The 19042-nt window shown below is 45.9% G+C and overlaps 1 protein-coding gene across 2 annotated transcripts in view; it reads left to right on the top strand.

Moving 5' to 3' along the window:
- The first annotated feature begins 3074 nt into the window (after window positions 1-3074).
- The window catches only part of PLCD1 (phospholipase C delta 1), a 55387-nt gene continuing 39419 nt past the window's right edge, over window positions 3075-19042 (top strand). Inside the window, exons 1-2 of one of the 2 annotated variants that reach the window (XM_061474499.1) lie at window positions 3075-3419; window positions 17275-17439. In XM_061474499.1, coding sequence (XP_061330483.1) covers window positions 3386-3419; window positions 17275-17439 — 199 coding nt within the window. In that variant the 5' untranslated portion in view covers window positions 3075-3385. Of the gene's footprint in view, window positions 3420-12240; window positions 12511-17274; window positions 17440-19042 lie in introns of those variants that run through there. The other variant, XM_061474498.1, reaches the window with a different exon arrangement.

Here is a 19042-nt window from a genome sequence, read left to right as displayed (position 1 = left end):
ATGTTTTGGCACAGTGTTCTGTGGTGATAAACAAGGCATCTGGCTGCCCTATCTGTTCAATAAACTTTATGATACTGTGTTAATTCCATTCCAGCCTAATTTATAAACTACCATGAATTATTTTGTCCAGCGAGTTGTCCATAAACCCAATAATCTCATAGTCCTTGGACAGTCATAAATCCCATTCCTGAGGTTTTCCCAGTGTATCTCCTAAGGAAACCTGATTTCCAGAGGTACTGAGCTCTGACAGCTGAGCCGTGAGGCTGCTTTTCCCCACACTGCAATGTGTTTCTTGCAGGTGAAGGATCAGCAGCTGCCAGAAACCCAGAGAAAAATTTGTCAATAAGTAAATGCTGGGTGTAGCAGACTCAGTGGCAGGATCAGTCCTTTGAAACCCAGATCTAGCACAGGTAGGATGAGTGATGTGTAATCAACAAGAACTGTGTCCACCTAACAGAGAGTACTGATAACAGAAGAGTAATGATACCTTTATAAAAGATGAGTCATCAGGGTGACTGGAAATGGGCATCCAAAGTAGGGCCCCAAGCAGTTCCCAAAATGTAAAAGGCAATTGAGAATTTTACATTTTGCTGTCCATCTATTATTAACTGATTTACAGGACAGTTGGATGATCTGAGGATGGTAAGACACCCTATCTAAAATAGTAAACAGTCTGGGAAAAGATACGAAAAAAACATTTCAGCAAATAGCCAGATTGTAACAGAAGTGTCTGAAAAATTCCAGTCCCGCTTCTGCATTGACATGCACTCTATTTAATATGACATTTTCTTTTGTGCTGCTTTCAGTAATCCTCCTGCTGACAAAAAAATCCAGACACATGGCTGCCAAAGCTCCCTGCTGGCCATATAACCCCCAAATGCTTCTTACACTCCTGCTGTGTCACAGCAATGGAAATCCTGAGCCGTTTTTGCAAAGCAAACAAAGCACTTTGCTGTTATCTTTCGGAGAGGAGGTAGGGAACATTTCTGTGTGATGAGGAGGGTGTGTGTGAGAGTCTGAAAGGCAGAGGGAGCCAAGAGGCATCTTCTCCATAGGAAATACTTGGCGATCAGGTGATGTAGCATTCCTCTGAGATGAAAAGCTAGTCCTTCCATTGCATACAATTAAATCAACATTTGAGTCATGCTTTCGGAGTGGAGATAGGTAAAGTGCTTTGCTTTGGGTTTGCTATGATTTATGGTTCACTGTTGGATTGAACCCTGTGAACATTTTTTGCTGTGAACACTGCAAATGCTGTTTGCTGCCTGTCCTGGGCTGTGTGTGCACAAACAAAAGAGGAGAAAGCAAAGGGGTGCAGGTGTCTGATGAAAGGAGAGCTCTCCTTGACTTCCTATAACTCCAGTTCATCTGATGATCTCAGCACCCCTACATATGGACCTCTTGGAGGGTGTGTTACAGAGGGAGGCAGGCTTCTTACCCAGCCTGGCTGACACTTAACTCCTTCCAAGCTCACTTACATAGCTACAGAGCAAGTGGGTTAATGAAGGTGTGTTCTGTGTTGAGTTCTTCACTGTGAGGGTAGTGAGGCACTGTGACAGGTTGCCCAGAGAAGCTGTGGATGCTCCACCTCTGGAAGAATGCGAGGATGCAATGGGGCATGATACAGAGAAGAATGAATGAGTTAATATAATGCCATTTCCCATCACCACTTTCAAACTGCCCTTCTCTACTTTTCCTCCCTTATAAAAACCGTAATGTCCTCATCACCTCAGCTTTACTGGAGTTTCCAGTCTGGCTGACTCAGCCACCAGCCTCCTCTACACTCCCCCCCAGTACTTTTCCCTATCTCCTGAAAGGATGAGTTTTGGTGGTGTTCTCCAGAAATCCCACTACCTTGAGGCTTTTGGGGCTGTACAAGGAACCTCTTGGGTGCCTCCAGCTGCTGTTCCGCTTGCCAGCATCCTACCTTGCTGCCAGTTTGCCCCTGTCTAAATCAATGTCTCCTTGTGTGTGGGATTGCAAAAGGAATGCTCCTCCCTGAGTCCTTTGGAAATTGTTTAGCAGAGATGACGACACTCCTTCCTCCCTCTCCCCCCCCCCCCCCCCATGTTATGCTGGTGGCCTTGAGACAGAAGAGTAGTCTTTTGAGGAGTCACAGGATGAAATCTCTCCTCTTTTTTTCTCCTCCACTTGTTTGGTTTTGTTAGCTTTGTACTAGCATGAGGAGTTCTGCTATATTAGGGCAGTTTTCCTTGGGTGGCGGCAGTAGCCTCATATTTGTGGACTGTAAACTATCTGAGAGCAAGTCTGGGCTGTTAAAGGAGCAGCCCAGTTCCTGGCAGGGAGTGACAAACAGTCTTAGTCCTAAAGTATTTTTCATCGTGTCTCCCAGATTTGTTACGGGAGAGGGACTTTCCCCTTCTGTCAGTGGTGCTGCTGGCTTACCGCTGCTGAGGAGTGAGGGCTTTGAATCTGCCAACAACTCCATCCATTAGTTGCATCAACGTAACCTAAATAACAAGAAACTGAAATGAACAACAGCAAAACAATAACTGAAACCCTCCCTCAAACATTCAAGTAGAGGGAAACTTTATTTTTGCACACTGGATTCCCTCTTTTCCTCCTCGTTTGCCAGCATTGTCTTCCTGCTCTTAAAAACGTACCTCATTCAAGAGTAGAGGACAGAGTGGAAGAAATCAGTTCCACTCAGTAAAACCCTCAGGACAACGTAGTTTTTTCTGTCCCACTATCTCAAATGCAAAACTTGTAACTTCTGCTTTTAACCTCATGCCTCTGAGAGTGTTTGTGGTTACAGCTTCTATGTCTACATTGGCACTTTGCGACCTGCTTTTTCTTCTTTCCCCTGAGAAAAGAAATATGCCCCACTACTATGCAAAAGCTCTTTAGACCCAGTCTCTGATCAGTGGTATCTGCTTGAGGCCCTTTTCTTGCTTTGAGGTACCACGAAGGACAGATTTGCCGCACTCGGCGCCTTCTGGAAATCTTGCCGGAAAGGAGAGGAACGTGATAACGTGCCAGAAACAGGAAAAGAAGCATCGTTCTGAAGCTGCAGCGGTAGCGAAACGCGGGAGGCTGGGCCAGCGGTGAAGACGCCAGATCTCAGCGGGGAGGAGCCAGGGCCAGCGGCGCTGGGGTTCGGACGCTCCCTCAGTCGATGCGCCGGGCAGACGGCGGTGTGCGGATGCAGGAGACAAATAAATGAGGAGTCATAGCGAAGACCTAGTATTTCTAGCCAAGGGGAAGGAGCAGGCCTCTCGGAAGGGAGCTGACGTTGGGGATTACTGGAGCAGCGGGAGCTGAGCTCACGGTTCTGGCTCCCACCCCGGGCCAGCGCTAACTTGTGGGCACAGCTGCTTCCCGGAGCCCTTTCTGCTGCTGCTGCACACCGGCTTACTTTGCAGCAATGGAAGCGAATGGTACTTTCCTCGCTTGTAACAGTAAGTCTGTAGAAATGTCCTTGCGTTTCAGCTCTCTTATCTTGTCCAAGAGCTTTACTATCCCTCCTTTCTTCTCTCCTCTGCCTCCCCATTCTCTCATTTGGAAGTAAGGCAGCACAGAGTCGGTATTACAGAGAGAGATACGACAGATTCTTCTCTGTAATAGGGTTAGCTGCGTTGGTGGGAAAGGTGTCATGGCTGGGTAAGTGTCCGCAAATCCAGAAAAGTTGATACAAATCTCCTGCCCTTTATGGTGAAACTGAGAGCGGGATGGTTGCTCAGCTAAATAAACTCTCTGGGCTCTGGTGAAGACAGCAGAGCCAAGATAAATCACCTCGGCTCAGGGTCTGCCCCCAAGACTCTATCTATAAATGTTAAATACAAAATAAGTAATGTTTCTGCGAAAGAAGTCCTCTCTGCCCTTTAGGCAAAGTGGTATTTAAGAAGGTTTGATTGGTACCAAGACTGGGAGGCTTGCCTTACAGACAGGGTAATGAAATATCTCTTATTCCCTTGTATGACTTTAATAGATTGCTTTGTTACCTCTTCGTTGTATTTTACTTACTCTGATGAGCAGAAGGAACTCAGAGCTGTGATAGCTACAGATTGAAATGGGATATTGTGATCCCACAGAAATGGGAAGAGGCTACAGTGCCTATTTTTATTTCATGAGGTAGATGCTTTCTTACTATAGATGAGCTATGAACAAAAATAAATCAATAGAGCAATAAGTGATTGACCATAAACATAATCAGTTTAGCATTACCAGGAGAAATGTGAAAAGATTCCCACAGGCTCAAGTTTTCCTAGATGCTAGAAATCTGACAGGAAGGTGAGACAGAGGTTAATGTTGTATTTGTTGTAGGTATCTCATTCATTATAGAACCACTGGGGAAATAAAGCTAAGAAATACATCTGGAACTATTGAAATATTTCCTATTCTGGCCTGTGGGTCATTTTTCAGTAAATATTATTTAGCCTTCTGGGGTTAAGAGCCAAGAAGAATTCAGTGGCTATTTGTTAATCTGTTTTCTTCTCTCAAGCAGAAAATACACGATACTGAATGAGCCAAGCTTTTAAAAAAGTATTTACTGAAATTCCTTGACACATAACACACACAAGTGCCAAAGTCACTCTGAATGCCAGACTACTGAGACAAGAAAAGTTGCTCACATGTTAGTTTGTTAGCAGAATCAGACTTGTGCAAAGTAGTTTGTAAGACTATGGTGACAGGCACTGTGGTTTGTGATATGTTTTCCCTATGGCTGTATGTATGTATGTTGAAACTCAATTAATTCTTTCAGTTTTTCTCTTCCTTTTTTTTTTCCAACATAGATACAGCAACAGCTGTATTTACCATGTCAGAATTAGCCACAGGCACATGGCTCAGTCTCAGTAAAGTATGTGACAGTAAGTAGGAGACACCTGAGATATGTTCTGGTAGCAGAAGTGGGTATTACTATGGATGAGAGTCTCCTAAAATTTTATATAGTTTTGTTTGCTCCACATTTGGATAGAGATCTAAGTCCTGGGAAGAAAACTGAGCGTGTTCCCTTGTCTCTGCAGAGCCGGAGTAGCTGCTGTGATTTAGTGGTCTGTGCCTTGTATTTTGAATGCGTGAATTCAGCTGAATGGGCTTCTTGTTGCTTATTTTATAAAGAGTCATCCACATTTAGTACGCAGTGAATCTGCTAAACTCCGTGAGCTATTAATAATCTTTGTCTTGAATCATGAGTTAGTTTGATTCTGAACTGGGAGCTCTTGTGCTCACGCAGAGTATAGAATAGCTAATTTGTACTATGCATTGTTCTTATATGTTGATTTTTTCATCCAAGACACTGTGTACATTGTGCAGGGAATGCCACAGCCCTGTTACGGAAATGCCCTTTGCCACAGCCCAGGGTGAGAATCAGCAGGGAGGGTTAGTAAAATCTTAGAAAATAGGCCATTTCCTTGTTTCTTCTGCAGCTAGTCCTGAGCATTAACTTCTAGATTTAAATTTCCAAATGAATCATCTCTACCTGCCCTTCTTAGCTGAGAGCACTGAGGAGGCTCCTTCTGGGCTTCAGCCTCTGTGGGTGGAGATAATGTTAGTTGGGATCAGCCCTGGTGACTTTGATCTCCTTTCCTACAAACAAAATACTCCTAGCACACCTCATCTGATGCAGGTTGTGCCTGATGCTTTTCATGGGAGTTTTTTGAGCCATAGTGTTTCCAGTAGTGCAGGAGAACTTGCAATACTGACACTTATCAGAACATTGAACATGCAGCTTGTTCCATTACAGGACAAGTAAAATTAATTTGGGGTCTTTTTTCATTTTGACACAAAAGCTGCTAAGTTTCCAATCTGAGCAATGTCTGTTAGTAAAATTAAAGCCCGCAGTGAGTTTTGAGATTGCTGCTCGTGTGCAAACCCTACCATCAGGCCCAAGAACAGATTAACTGGGGCAAGACGTGGCTCAAAAGTAGGTGACTCAGGGAAAGAAGATGCTTGGAGAAAAATAGAGTTTAATGAGGAAATGAAAGAGGAGGAAGAAGGAAATGCAGTTGCTTGGAAAACCGCTGCGTGTAGCAGAGATGAAAGGATACAGCCATCTACAGGGAAAAGCAACTGGGAGAGGTATGTGAGGAAGAGATGGTTTGTGCAGGATCTGGAAACTCAGCTGACTGGGTAGGCAGATGAGGGAGACAAAGGTGTTGATAATTTGGGAGCAAAGTATAGTTTCCTTTACAGGGGGACTGAAATATATAATTGGGTATTTATGAAGGAAAGCTGCAGACAAATACTTAGTGATTTGATCATTCGGGGTGGGATTCAGCTGGCTAAATGTGGGTCTCTGCAAGAAATGCTAGGTTTTTAGAGCTCTAGAGAGATGAATTGTACTCTGTCTTCTCCTGGCCTCTTGTTCAGTGCATGTTAAATAACTAAATACTACAAGACTAACCCCCCAGGCCATGTCTTTACAGTGGGTGGAGGGTCTCAGTCCTTACTCAGCCAAGCCTACAAGAACAGAAAGCTGCAGAGCCTTGTCAAACATGGAGATTTCTCTTTTCCTTTATGCAGGTAGAGAAGATTTTGTCACAGTTTCTTCTAAACCAAGATACTTCCACACCTTAAATAAGCCAGTTTAGACAATGTGTGTGGGGTCATTCTCACACCTCAGGCTGCCCCTCATATGGATGCCTTTTAAAGCCCTGTGTTGAGATAACCACACAAGACAAGTCTTGTTTGCTGTATTTGGCTAAAGTTAGAAGTGACGAAATTCCAGATAAATCACTGGGGGGGGGGGGGGGGGGGGGGAAATTAAATAACGTATATATGCTCCCCTAGTTTTGCATAATTCAATTGTGCAATTTAATTATTGCACAAATTTTGCCCTGCTACAGAAATGCGACGAGTGACCTGCACTTTGTCTGTAGAAGAAATTTCAGCTCCTGAAGAAAAGGTCAAGAAAAGCTGTTACGGGATCTTAAAAATAAAAAAGCTCGGACCAACCTACAGTTGACTTTGGTTTTATGAAAAGAACGTCCTCATCAGTGTGTGCCCAGAAACACAATTTAGAAATTAGGCAGCTAAGCTGCCAGAGTGCTTCTGGCTGTGGCTCCTGGTCCTATCTATCAAGTTGATATCCTTCTTTTCAATTACTTTATTCACGCTCTTTTCACACCAGCGACTGGAAAAGCTATAATTTACTGCAAGCCAGTGTTTGTTTTAGTGCCTCTCGCTCTGCAGCCAAATCTCTATATGCACTGTAATGCAGGGACCATTGGAAGGTCTGAACCAAACCTTCAGTGTGGTTTGGTGCAGTGAACTTCAGTAAGGTGTTTTATCTGGATTTCAGTAAAAACACAGGTTTTGATGGGTCACAACCTGGGCACAGATCCAAGCTCCCTTTGAGTGACCCAGACTGGCAGAAAGATTTATGAAGATTTTCACAAATAAAGGTCACAATTGGAACTGCCTGTGAAATGTCTGAGCAGGCAGCCTGGCTTCGTCTATACAAACCAAAGTCAGGGCTCTGCACTGTTTAACTGCCAGCACATTCCTCAGCATGGTTTTGATCCACAGCAAGCTAGCCCATAGCATGATCTGGGTGATGGCCTGGTCCTGCAGCCCTTTGCAGTAGGCGGTCTGGATATAGCCAGCCACGTTTCGGGAAAGATAGCTGGGCTGGGCAGGCTGGTCAGACCAGGGCTGGAGAAGTGACCATTCTCCCAGAAACCTTGCAGACAAGGCGAGGCAGCCAAAGGATACAGAAAGTGGTGCTGAAAAATACTGGGCATGGTGACAGCACTGTTGTAAATGCACCAGAAATCTGCCCATCATAGGACTTCTTGCCAGCACACCAGCAGAGGAAGGTTTTAGGCAGTGCTTTGAAGGGCAGCCACAACATGATACCTGGGGAGAACTCCTGCTGTATGAAACTTTAAGGTCACCCTGCCCCGGCTCAGCAGAACCTCTCAAGCACCCCGGAAAGGAAGTAGAGTTGGCAAGAAGAACAAATGTAAGGAAGAGAAGAAGGTTTGCTGATGCTGCCACAGGCTCTGTAGAGAAGTCCATTCTCAGTGTCACCACAAGGTGGAACTTGGTACATACCACATGCACCAGAGATGCGCCCACTGTCAAGAAGCAGGAGCATCTTTGGCCAGAGATGCACCAATGGTTATGGTTGCAGCATCCACCCCCTGGTCTCCACTCCCCGGAGGAAGCAAGGAGGGGAGGGCTGGTGTAGAGGAGTCACTGACGTTTTCTGTTGCTGGTGAGAAACTGACTATTCTCAAGCTCTGCTGTGCCAGAATGGTCCTCTGAGGATGTGAGGTGTGACTGGGGACAATAAAGCTGAGAACAGTGACTGGTGTCCTGGAGGTAGCAAGGAAGGAGGAAAGAGTGAGGTTTCTATATGTGGGATGTGAGAGGGCATGAATGAAGTGAAGAATGGACTCCAGAGGGAAAGGTAGGGCAGGTTGGACCCTGCAGACATGGGACTTTCTGTCCTGTTCTGGCAGGGTTTCAGCTTGGTGACAAGTAGCCATTGCTGGGACCGCACTGATTCCAGGCACGGGCCTGCCAAGGAGCTGATATAAAAGCCAGGTTGGATATAATTATAGGGTGGTGACAGATGACAAAACGGGCATCTGCAGAGGCACTTCACAGGTAACATCGGTGATTTGCAAAAGCACTGCAGAAACCAACTAAATCCCTTTCACTTGGTGAATTTTCTGCTTTTCCAAACAGCAGCCTCTGCCCAGTGCTGCAGCCGGTTGCGCTCATTTCCAAGCAGTTGCTGCACTAACAATATTCCTCATACTAAGTGTGCAAAAGCAATCCTCAGACTTTAGTTACGACCAAGAACTTCATGTTCTGAGTGTTCCATCAAGTGACAGAAGGTTGTCACGTTACTATGTGTCAGCTGAACTATAGCTTTCCCAAACTCTCATGGATTCTGAGTTCACCTGGACTGAATGTTCTCAGGTTTGCTGAAGCCAAGGAATGTGTAGGGGTAGACACTGCAGTTCGTTAATGAGCAGTGACACTATGACTGTGCTATTACTCTTATTAAAATAATTCTATTGAATTTCACTGTGAGGCAGCCTGGGAGGGAAGATGAAATTAAAATGTGTCTTCAAAGAATGGCGTAATGTAAAATAGACATATTTTTTTCTTCTGGGCAGCAAATACAGAGCAAGGGCACAACCTTTGGCCTCTTTAGTGGGAAAATCTCCCCTTAGCATGATATTTGTTATTTGTTATGTAACTGCCATAGGCATTAGCAGTAATAATAAATAATTTACATCATGTGCATGATGCAGTGGGGAAGTGGTGAGGTCATCACCAGCACAGGTGTTTTCATTCCAGGCCCAAAGTCTCCCAAGTCTGGGCAAAACGGCAGCTGACTTCTGTCACGTCACTTGTGTCAGCGTGGTGTAAAGAGACTATGATCAGCATTAGGGTTGCACCACTTTTGGTATTGCCCAAACACGATGGTGGAGGGAGAACAAGTCCAGCCCTAAAGAGCTCAAAACCAACCTGCTTCTTCCTCTCTGAAGTGGTAATAGTGTTTCCTTAGCTCCCTTAGATAAGGATGTAATGGAGATTAATTCATTTTGGAAAAGTGTCTGAAGAGCAGCCTGTGCATTAATAGTTTTCTCACATAGCCCATTTCCTACCAGACTCTACAGCCTTTCTATTTCAAGTGTCTGCTTCCTGGATATTAAAGCTAACTTTAGGACCATATTCTGACATCCTTGTTCACATCGATTTCCATTTGCTCAGTGAGTAATCCAGCTGGAATTGATAGGATAATTAGCACAGCCCCAGTCCTGGGCATGGGGACATGAATAACTTCCCTCATGTGACTGGTGCCATTTATTTTGGTCATGTGGCTAAAATTGCATGCTTGAGTGTTTGCAGGCTTCAGACCCAGTCAGGTGTTGCCTGCAGTGAATAAGGGCTAGAGAATTTTTCCCTAAGCCATTTGCAGGAATCACTTCCTCCAGTGCCAGAGCATGACACAGCAACATGTAACACCAAAAAACAATGCCATGTAACCCACAGTGTCACATTTACCCCTCAGGCTTTGTCTGCAGGATGTGACATTGTCTTTAAATGACCTCAGGACCACAACAGATCTAGATCTGTTGTTTCCCAAAGGAGGGCACTTCTGGTCCGATGAATTTGTCTTCATTTTAAAACCAAACTGATTTTAAGTGCCTTACATCTCTGAAGCACTCACAAACACACACACTGCTGTTCTGTAGAAAGTGTTTAAACTCGGTGACTGCCGATCCTGTGCTTTGTGTGTTCAAGCTTCAGGGATAAGTACAGTAAGATGTTCTCTGAGAGCCTAGAAAGCCCTGAGCAGTGCTGTTGCTGGCACTGCTTATTAGGAATTAATGACAAAACGAAGCGCAGGGGCTCTGTGTGCTCCCAGATTGATCCCTATGGAACTCTGGCTGCTGTTGGACATCAGCTGATGCATGGAAGCAAATTGCATTGCTAAGGCAAGTATGGGAGAGCACTCTCATCCCCGCTGCTTTAATTGGATCAATCTCTCCAGTACAATGTGAAATATGGGAAGTACTGAGAGACTGCTAGCTAATAAATATAATCTAGCCATTACATCATGGTGCCCACCTCCTAGAGGTGGCAAAAGCAAAGCTCCCAGCTCCCTGGGGAGCACTACAGAGATTATGGCTCTGACATCCAGCCCCTGTATATATGCAGGGATCTCACAAAAGGCTGGAGGGTTTCCTCAGACGCCTACTGACCGCCTAGCTAACATGCTCAGCAATGTCTCATCCAGAAAGCACCTTTATTCTTCTTTGCTGACTGTGATTTGTAGTTGCCATGTGTAAATAAAGCATTATGAGTTGTACTGCTGTTCAAGGACATAGGATGGCTCTGTCTTGTCCTCAGAGAGTTTCTTATGTGTGGCATATGGCAGTGATTAAAGACTCTAATCCTGACCTTGTGCTGGTCAGATATACCAGTCCTTGGTGTTTATCTGTGAGTATTGATAGACCTTCCTTCAAAATGCAGAGAAAGAAGGGAAAAATGGACAGATCACCAGAGATGAGGTGATAGAGAATGTTTCTAAAACCTCTGTTAAATATGAAGGGGGTGGTGATGGAAATGCTGGTGATGGAGAGCCTTCAGTTATGTCTCCAGCAGAAATGGTGGCATGTGGTTTGCTGCCAAGTTTCTTGGGCATATGCTGGTTCTTCAGTAGGAGACATTCACCCCAACTTGATTCCATGTCCTGCAGTATCTTCACCCTTGTCTTGCCTGGCAGGGCAGCAGCTAGCAAAGGCAATGACAAAAACACACAGTCTGTGATAAGGTCTGTAAACTTGCCTAAGATGGAACAACTTAGTAAGTATAGCTGCTGTATTTCACCACAGAAGTGGTTATGGCTGGGGAAGAAATGGGTTTTAGTCCCAGCCATTGCTGTAACAATGGGCAGTGGTCAGGAGTTTCAGCAAAGGAAATTTATACTGGTCATAATGAACGAATTCTTCACTAAGGACATTTAAGCACTTGAACTGGGATTTAGATTGGCTGTGGAGTCTCCATCTTTAGAGATATCCAAAACTCACCTGGACAAGGCTATGAGCAACCTGATGTACCTTTGAAGGTCACTCCACTTTGAGTGGGTGATTAGGTGAACTAGAGAGCTCCAGAGGTCCATTTCAACCTGAATTATTCTCTGATTCTGTGCAATCAGTGACTTGTTGAACCACTGAGGGGGGCTTGTTCCTGTACCAGACTCCAGGATAACTTTGAATTACAAGAATAAAGCCAGAGCTATGCAGAAATACAGGGTGACTCACCTAAGTCATACAGGAAATCGGTGGCAGAGAAGACACTATCCAGAGTCTTAGGAAAATGCTCTTCTCTAGGTGGAAAAAGAAGAGCATTAAAGCACAGTTTCCAAGCAGCTATTGGGCTGCGTCTGCCCTGGCTAAAAGGTGTTTCTAGCTTTCTCTTCACTGCCTGTCAGTGGGAACAGCACGGAGTAGCTCTGCACAGAAGAGAAAGGGTGGAGCCAAGCTCCCTCCGATCCAAGCATTTGTGGGCAGGCTAAGCTGACAAGCCCTAGTCACTGATTAAGAGCCGCAAGCAGTATCTGGGACTCCTCCAGCCCATGGAAGTGATGTCTAAAAACCCACTGGCATAGGGCTGTAGGAAAACTTGTTCCTTCTACCTGGGCAGGGGCTGGCAAGCGGCTCGGTGTGATTTTGCATCCAGCGTGTGCTGGTGAGCAAAGCAGGAGGAGAGACTTCCCACGGTCCCACCCCCAGCTGGACTCTGCCCTCCCCTGCCTTCCTCTGATTCTCTCCCGCTGCTGCCTCCCTCCGCGCCCTCCCTGGAGCCCCGTTTGACATCGCGCACGCTGGAGGCTCCTGGATGAGCAGCGATCCCCGCAGGGGTGGCGTAGCCCCCCGGCCTTCTCGACGCGCGACGCCTCTCCCTGGGCTCCACACTGGATCATGCAGTGCTTCCGAAGGCAGCCCAGGCGCAGCGTGTCCCAGGAAAACATCCTGCGGGAGCAGAGCCGTAGAGTGGCAGCATTGAATGGCATGAGGCTGGGTAAGGGACAAGTTGGCCAGACCCTCGGCACTTCCACATGCTGGCAGCCGCTTCATTTCTGCCTCTTTTCCCTGCGCAGAGGCGGTGCTCCACCCTAAAGGCAACTCCGTGGTTATTTTTAAACTCCCAAGGTTTCTTTTCCTTTCCTTTGCCTGTAACCACCCACCAGATGTGTAAACCACTTCGTTTGAGGCATCAAAGTGGGACCTCTTTGGCAAAGGGTCGGTTTCCAAATCTCTTGCTGAGCTTTTTGAATTGCCGCTTGTTGAGGGTGTTTGGGGAAGGCAGTGCCCTTTTCCTGCCTGATTTTAGGACTTCTCAGTGGTGTATTGCCAGTTGCCGTAAGAGCCCGAGGAACCACTCAGAGGTCTGCATTTGCCAGATGAAAAGAAAGAGGAAACCCAGATTGTTTTGTAGCTTCTGTGGCTGGCTATGAACTCCTTGCTGGTTCCTGCTCTCTGGAGAGACAGCCCGAGTGGATACAAGTCCCTTAATTTCTGTGACTACAGAGGGCAGGTGGAAATGGAAAATCGCCATTTACCCACCCGAGTTCTTTGGATTTTATTGGGAAGGATTTCTGCCCTTTTAAGCTGGCAGACTTGACTTATGCCTGATTTTAAACCAGGTGGGAGAGGGAGAGCGGGCAGGAGGTGGCTTGTTTTGTAGCAGTTGTAATTAATGTATTTATGTCAGATCAGCAGCTTTGCAAGTGAGCAATGCAGAAATACAGATTATCACTGTATTATATGGCATCATTGTACCTATCTCCATAGTGAACTCAAGCCTGGCTTCCTCCGTGACAGCTATTGTTTTATTGTGTTTCCTGCTTGCTGTAAAACTGAGACAGATAAGACAAAGGTCAATATTTTTGATGTCTTAGTGTCTAAAGCTTCATAGTGCAGTATATTAACTTCATGGTTATTGCAGCGCCGTGTTTGCTTGAGGAATTCCTACCTTTGCCAGACATGATTTTCACTCTGAACATTACTGCACACTAAATATATTCTGTTTCTAAAGTGTGTGATTGATATTTTGCCAGGAAGGGGGTCCTGACCCTTGGAAATTTTGCAGGCCAAATATGTATTTGGTATTTCACAGAGGATGCTAAGCAAGGCACAGTTCTGCCACGTTTCAAGCAGGATTTGGACATCTATGTCAGTGCAGTGATTGTGCTTCTCATGTCTAATGTTGTTATATAGTTGGAAACCAATATCCTTATCCTGCTGCACAGTGTGTTTTAGATGATGCATGTGTGTGATGACTCTGGTTTCTTTCATACAAGTTTCCATTACTGTGAGATGGAGCTCTGGACTGCGACCGTCCTCAGCTCTATGGCTTTGTTAGGCACAAATTCTCAGGAGCTGGCTCAGGCATAAAACCTGAAATGAGGTTTCTGCTGAGAAAAGGTGGTTTTTTTTTCCTGGAAAATAATTCCCATGACCAGCTGAGACTAACGACCAGCTGGCACATCAGAGAGCGTTTGTGGTTCTTGTACCAGCAGATCAGAGGGTCTTCTGCTCCATCTATGGCCAAACAAAAATGCTGGTGCTTTTTAGGTAGGAATAGAGAATCTAAGTGACTCACCCAAGGTCATTTAAAGGGTCTGTGGCAGTGCTTGGTCTGGGCATAGCAGGCAGGGCCCGAAACACTGGCCCTCTTTCCCAGCTGGTTTAGGTGCCGGAGCTTGAACTGCTGCTAGACAGACACAGAGAAGGCCTGGAACAGGCTGTGCCCACTCGGTTAAGGGGATGCCCCTCTTTCCTCCAGGCCCACCATTGGGTGATTCAGTCAATACTTGGGTTTACCACTGGCAGAGCTCAACTCTGTGTGGCTGCTCTCTGTCTGAAAGACCTCTCACATCAAGGAATGATGGAGCTGTTGGACATCCATGATTAGTCCTCTCACCCTTTCCTGGCCAAACCTGCTGTATCACAGAGGCAAGCTTGTCTCCATCCCCTCCCTGGCTTCTCTCACTGCCCTCTGACTCAAGCTCCCAGCTATCTTTGATCTTTGCCGTGCTCCCGCAATGCATCATCTGGCTTCATCTTTCGCTCCTGCTCTTGGGAAGTACAGTGGCCTCCTTTGCTGAGTCAGTTCACCTGGCCTGCTCCTCAGGCACAGTGGCCAAGGATGAGTGCGAGGGCTGCTCCCAACCCATAGTTAGGTCTTCTGAAGAGGAAGGGGAGTTCTGACCCACACTAATGCACTGACTGGGCTGTGCTGGTGAGCAGGATGAAGGGCTCTGAGCTCCAGCTTGTATCTGACCTCTGTGAATCAAGTGTGGAGGAGAGGAGTCTGCGCTTGACCACTGCATGTGCCCATCCAGATTTGCCTGTATTACACTGATGCAGCTCTTTGGGATGTCCAGATAGCATGAGATGTTACCCATGCTGCATGTGGTGTCTGTGTAATGAGACATGCCCCATTTCACAGGGGTTTCTCATTACACATTTACGCACATAGGTACCCAAAGGAATTGGTGGGTTTCCTGCTTTCCTCTTCATGTCACCCTAGGATGGCATGTCTTTCTCCTAGTCCCATGATCATGCCTCACATGGTTGGGATCTGAAGAAAGAGAAGGAATGATGCTGGGAGCCAGAACAGGAATGTTGTGGGTGATAGAGCGAAGGAAGAAGTATGTTTCCTGCCCAGGAACCTTGAGGGGTACCACAGTACTGTTAGTGAAGCCTAAGTCTGTGGTATCTTCTCTGCACTTGGAAGACCTTTGCCATGCAAGGGAAGCCTTAACAACACAACTCAGGAGACCAAGAACCTGTGAAGCTGTTGTGGTGTCTGTTGTGGTGGTCTTGGCCTCTCGTCAACCCCTGACCATGCTTGAACCTCAGCAAACCCAGAAGGGTGTCCCAGGTCCCATAGCTGGGCTCAGTCTTTCACCGTTCCGTGCTTTGCAAGATACGGCTTTTTTCTTCTCTTGATGAGTTTCTTTCTGAGGTTTCTAGAGGAGGAAGCATTCAAATTCTCCTCTTGGGAACCTCCAGACCAAATAAGAGCTAGAGGCCCAAGGGATGCTGTAGCATGGGAAGACAATTAATTAATGAGATAAATAGCTAATTGAATGTAGAGGAAAGAGAGAGGCCACAGATGCCTTTTCAGGATCTCCCGCTCCCACTGTGGCACTTTCAACTCTGGGTGCCTCAGCCAGCTCCGCCCTGGCCATACTCCTTGACATCTGCAAAACCAGTAAAGTGTGTGAATGGCTCACTGAGTGGACACTGGACATCCCTAATATTTATCTCCTATGGAGACATCAGTCTTTCTTTGGCAATCAGAAATGATCTTTGGGTCAATGATCTTTAGGTCAGTGTATCCCAGTTACAAACTCATGGTGTTGCTTTTTGTTGCTGCCTCCATGACCCGCCTTGGTGCTCTGCAGGACCTGGCACTTCACTTTGCTGTATGAATTGTCAGGAGTTTGGGGATTTGGCAACTTGGTTCTCATGCTGGATTTTGCTTTTCAAGCAGACCTGAACTGATGTTTGGTAGTTTATTGCCTTGCCCTGTTTAACAAACCGCAAACCAAGCGCCATAGGGGAATGCCACACTGCAATATGAATGTTACTGCATAGATCAGTTAACTTGGATTTCTGCTTTGTGATACACTGTGTTATGTGGCATTGGAAAGTTTCCCATGATGTGTCAGGTGGCTGCAAGAGGCCAAGTGGTTATCTGCATTGTCAAGACGAGTTTAGCAAAAAACCCATTAGTCAGGATGTGCTTGATCAGTACTACAAAGTTAAGTGCTGTTTCACCAGCTTTGAACCAGCCTTTCATGCAATGTCAGAGATGCAAGGTGCCTATTACAGAAAGCCAAGGAAGTGTTTCTCATGTTTCATGCTCTCTACCTCCCCAGCCCACACATTCCAGATCTGTAATTAATGGTTTGTTTGAGGGGCAGATTGTCCAAGGTGTTTATGTATGTGAAACCTGTTTAGGAATGTGTATGTTGCTGTGACATTTGAAACGTTTAGAAAGCCCAATCTGTATTTTCAAAGTCTCAGCAGATGCCTGATCTCTAGATGCTAAATGCCTTTCTGAATCTAGGCCGTGAAATCTGGAGTTCATGGAACCAGTAGGTCTGGTTATTATCACTCGCATTGTGGTGGCCTAGTAGGGTAAGAAGGATAAAAGTCCTCTTGGATACTAGCTGGGAAATTAGGGGAACATGGTTGCTACCTTACTGATGTGATGCTGTCTCTCACCAGACTTATCTGTGTATGTCCTGGGCTTCGTGACACTGATCTTCAAAATCCCCCTGCGGATAGGGGGACTGCTTGCCAGAGAAAGGAGATATCTTTGTGTATTCCTGTTTCCACAAAGGAAATCTGTTGCAGAATGGATTTGAAATCACTTGAAAGTTCCTGACAGTACTCCAATTAAAAGTTACACAACTTTCTTTTGCCTGCTTTTACTGTTATGTTGTTGGTTTTGTTGTAGGCTTTGCCTCTTAACATTAGACTGTATTTGCTGGGAAGAAGATATTTTATGTTTGTAAAGCACTTAAGAATTATGGTACAAAAGCCTTTGGACTCAAATCTAAGAAATCTACAAGGCTCCAGCCTCTTGTGAGCATAAAGTATGACATGACAGATTCCTGAGTCTCTCTGCTCTGTAGTCCTCCCTGGACCTGGCTGCACTGTAGTGTTCTGTCTATGTCTGTGATTAGTGTCCTGTGGAAGGGAAAACCCTATGAGCATCATTTCTTGAGTTGAATCTTACAACAATACAACTACTATTTCTCTGCAGGGCTGAAAGATGACAAGGATCTGAAGTTCCTCCTGAAAGGCAGCCAGCTGCTAAAAGTGAAGTCAGGCTCTTGGAGAAAGGAGCGGTTTTATAAGCTCCAGGAGGACTGCAAAACCATATGGCAGGAATCAAAGAAGATGCTGAGGTCTCCAGAGTCACAGATCTGTAAGTAAAGTTTGCTTCATCATAGGCGTGGGGTTCTGTGGGCAGATGTGCTTGAAGTGAACCAGGACCATTATGCTTGCAGTGTGGAGCAATGAGCCCAGATCCTTCATACCTCCAGTAACACACAAACTGCGTGATGCTGTCAGCTCCAGAGACAGCTGGGAGGAATCTGCCATGTCAGGAATGGCCACATTTCCCAAGCTCATGAGCTACTGCCTAAAATCATTGTGGGGTAGGCCATGCTGGTCTCAGCAGCCTTGCTTGGCTTGTTTCTTCCCCAGAGCAAGAGTTCAGGTTACTCTGATGTCTGAAACCTCACGTGTGATACATGGCTTGAACATCTGTGGTGTGGTATGGTGTGCTTGGGCTGCTGGTCAGGGTTATGGCAGGACACTTCTTTTCCACCTACATTCCCTCAGAAAGCTGGTATTTAAGCCTTACGATGAACCACAGAGATGTCGAGATCCAAGGGCTGGCAGGAGCTATCTCTGGGAAGGAAGGCCTGTCCTCATCTTTATATTGGAAAGTCAGAATCTGCCCCGTTTTTAAGAGTTCAGCTACAGCAGTCACCATTTATGGACACAGAGTAAACCGTTCTGTGCCAGCATCACCCAGCTTAGTGCCATGATTGAGACAAGGATCCCAACTGTGCGATCAAAGTGGGATTGGGGAGGGTGTGTTTATATCTGTTTATGCCTGTTCTTATTTCTCATCCAGTGTTTTTCTGACAGATTTCTCTGTCATTGATCATAGACTTGTAAAGCCAGGAGGTAACTTAATAAAGTGGAATGTATTTTAAGGTATGTTGAAATGTAGAACGCACTGCCCATGTTATTTACACAATCCTTCTGATAACAGTCATAATTAAATAAATGAAGGGTGGGTCTTCCAAAGTACCCCCCTCCCACAAGCAGTGATAAGATTTTCAGGAGAAAGGTAGCAGGGCAAAATATGTTTGGTTTATCACCCTGACAGCCACACTCCTCTCACATGACCTTGGGCACCTCATTTAATCTCTTTGTGCATCCTTCCCCAAACATTTCCTTTTTCCTCCTCTATCTAGCTGTAAAATGCTTCGTATTGGAAGCTGTCCCTTACTGTTTGTTTGCATGCCCAGCATGGCAGGGTCCTGAGCTCAGCTAGGCTGTTTAGGTACCAACACAATAACCCATGAAAAAACCCAGCACATAGAGGCCTTGGGGAATGTTTGCTCCCTTGGAGTGCCTGCTCTGTGGAGCTCTGTCCCATATAAAAGCAAAGTCTTTTCCCAGTGAATGTCTTGGATGGGGCTTGGAGCAACCTGGTCTAGTGGAAGGTGTCCCTGCCTGTGGCAGGGAGCTGGAACGGGATGAGCTTTAAGGTTCCTTCCAAACCAAACCATGATTCTATGAAAGCAAATAAGGACATGAGTTGAGAAGAATGACTTTCAGAATTGCTTTCTTTAGACAGCAGTTTCCAAATGATGGGGGCTGAGAGCACCTCCAGCCTGACCCCACCTGATCCTCTGAAGTAAATGAGAGGGGGTCCCTATGCTGTGGCTCCAGGGACCTTGATGTCTGGTTGGAGAAACTGTGGTTGAACCTATTGCCTCTGTTGCTGGGGC

The sequence above is a fragment of the Pezoporus flaviventris genome, unplaced genomic scaffold (genome assembly GCF_033815535.1).
Source record: "Pezoporus flaviventris isolate CSIRO_AGI_PZ_B2104156 unplaced genomic scaffold, CSIRO_AGI_Pfla_v1 ptg000079l, whole genome shotgun sequence".
Classification (NCBI taxonomy): domain Eukaryota; kingdom Metazoa; phylum Chordata; class Aves; order Psittaciformes; family Psittacidae; genus Pezoporus; species Pezoporus flaviventris.
This window is presented reverse-complemented; position numbering and strand designations above follow the sequence as displayed.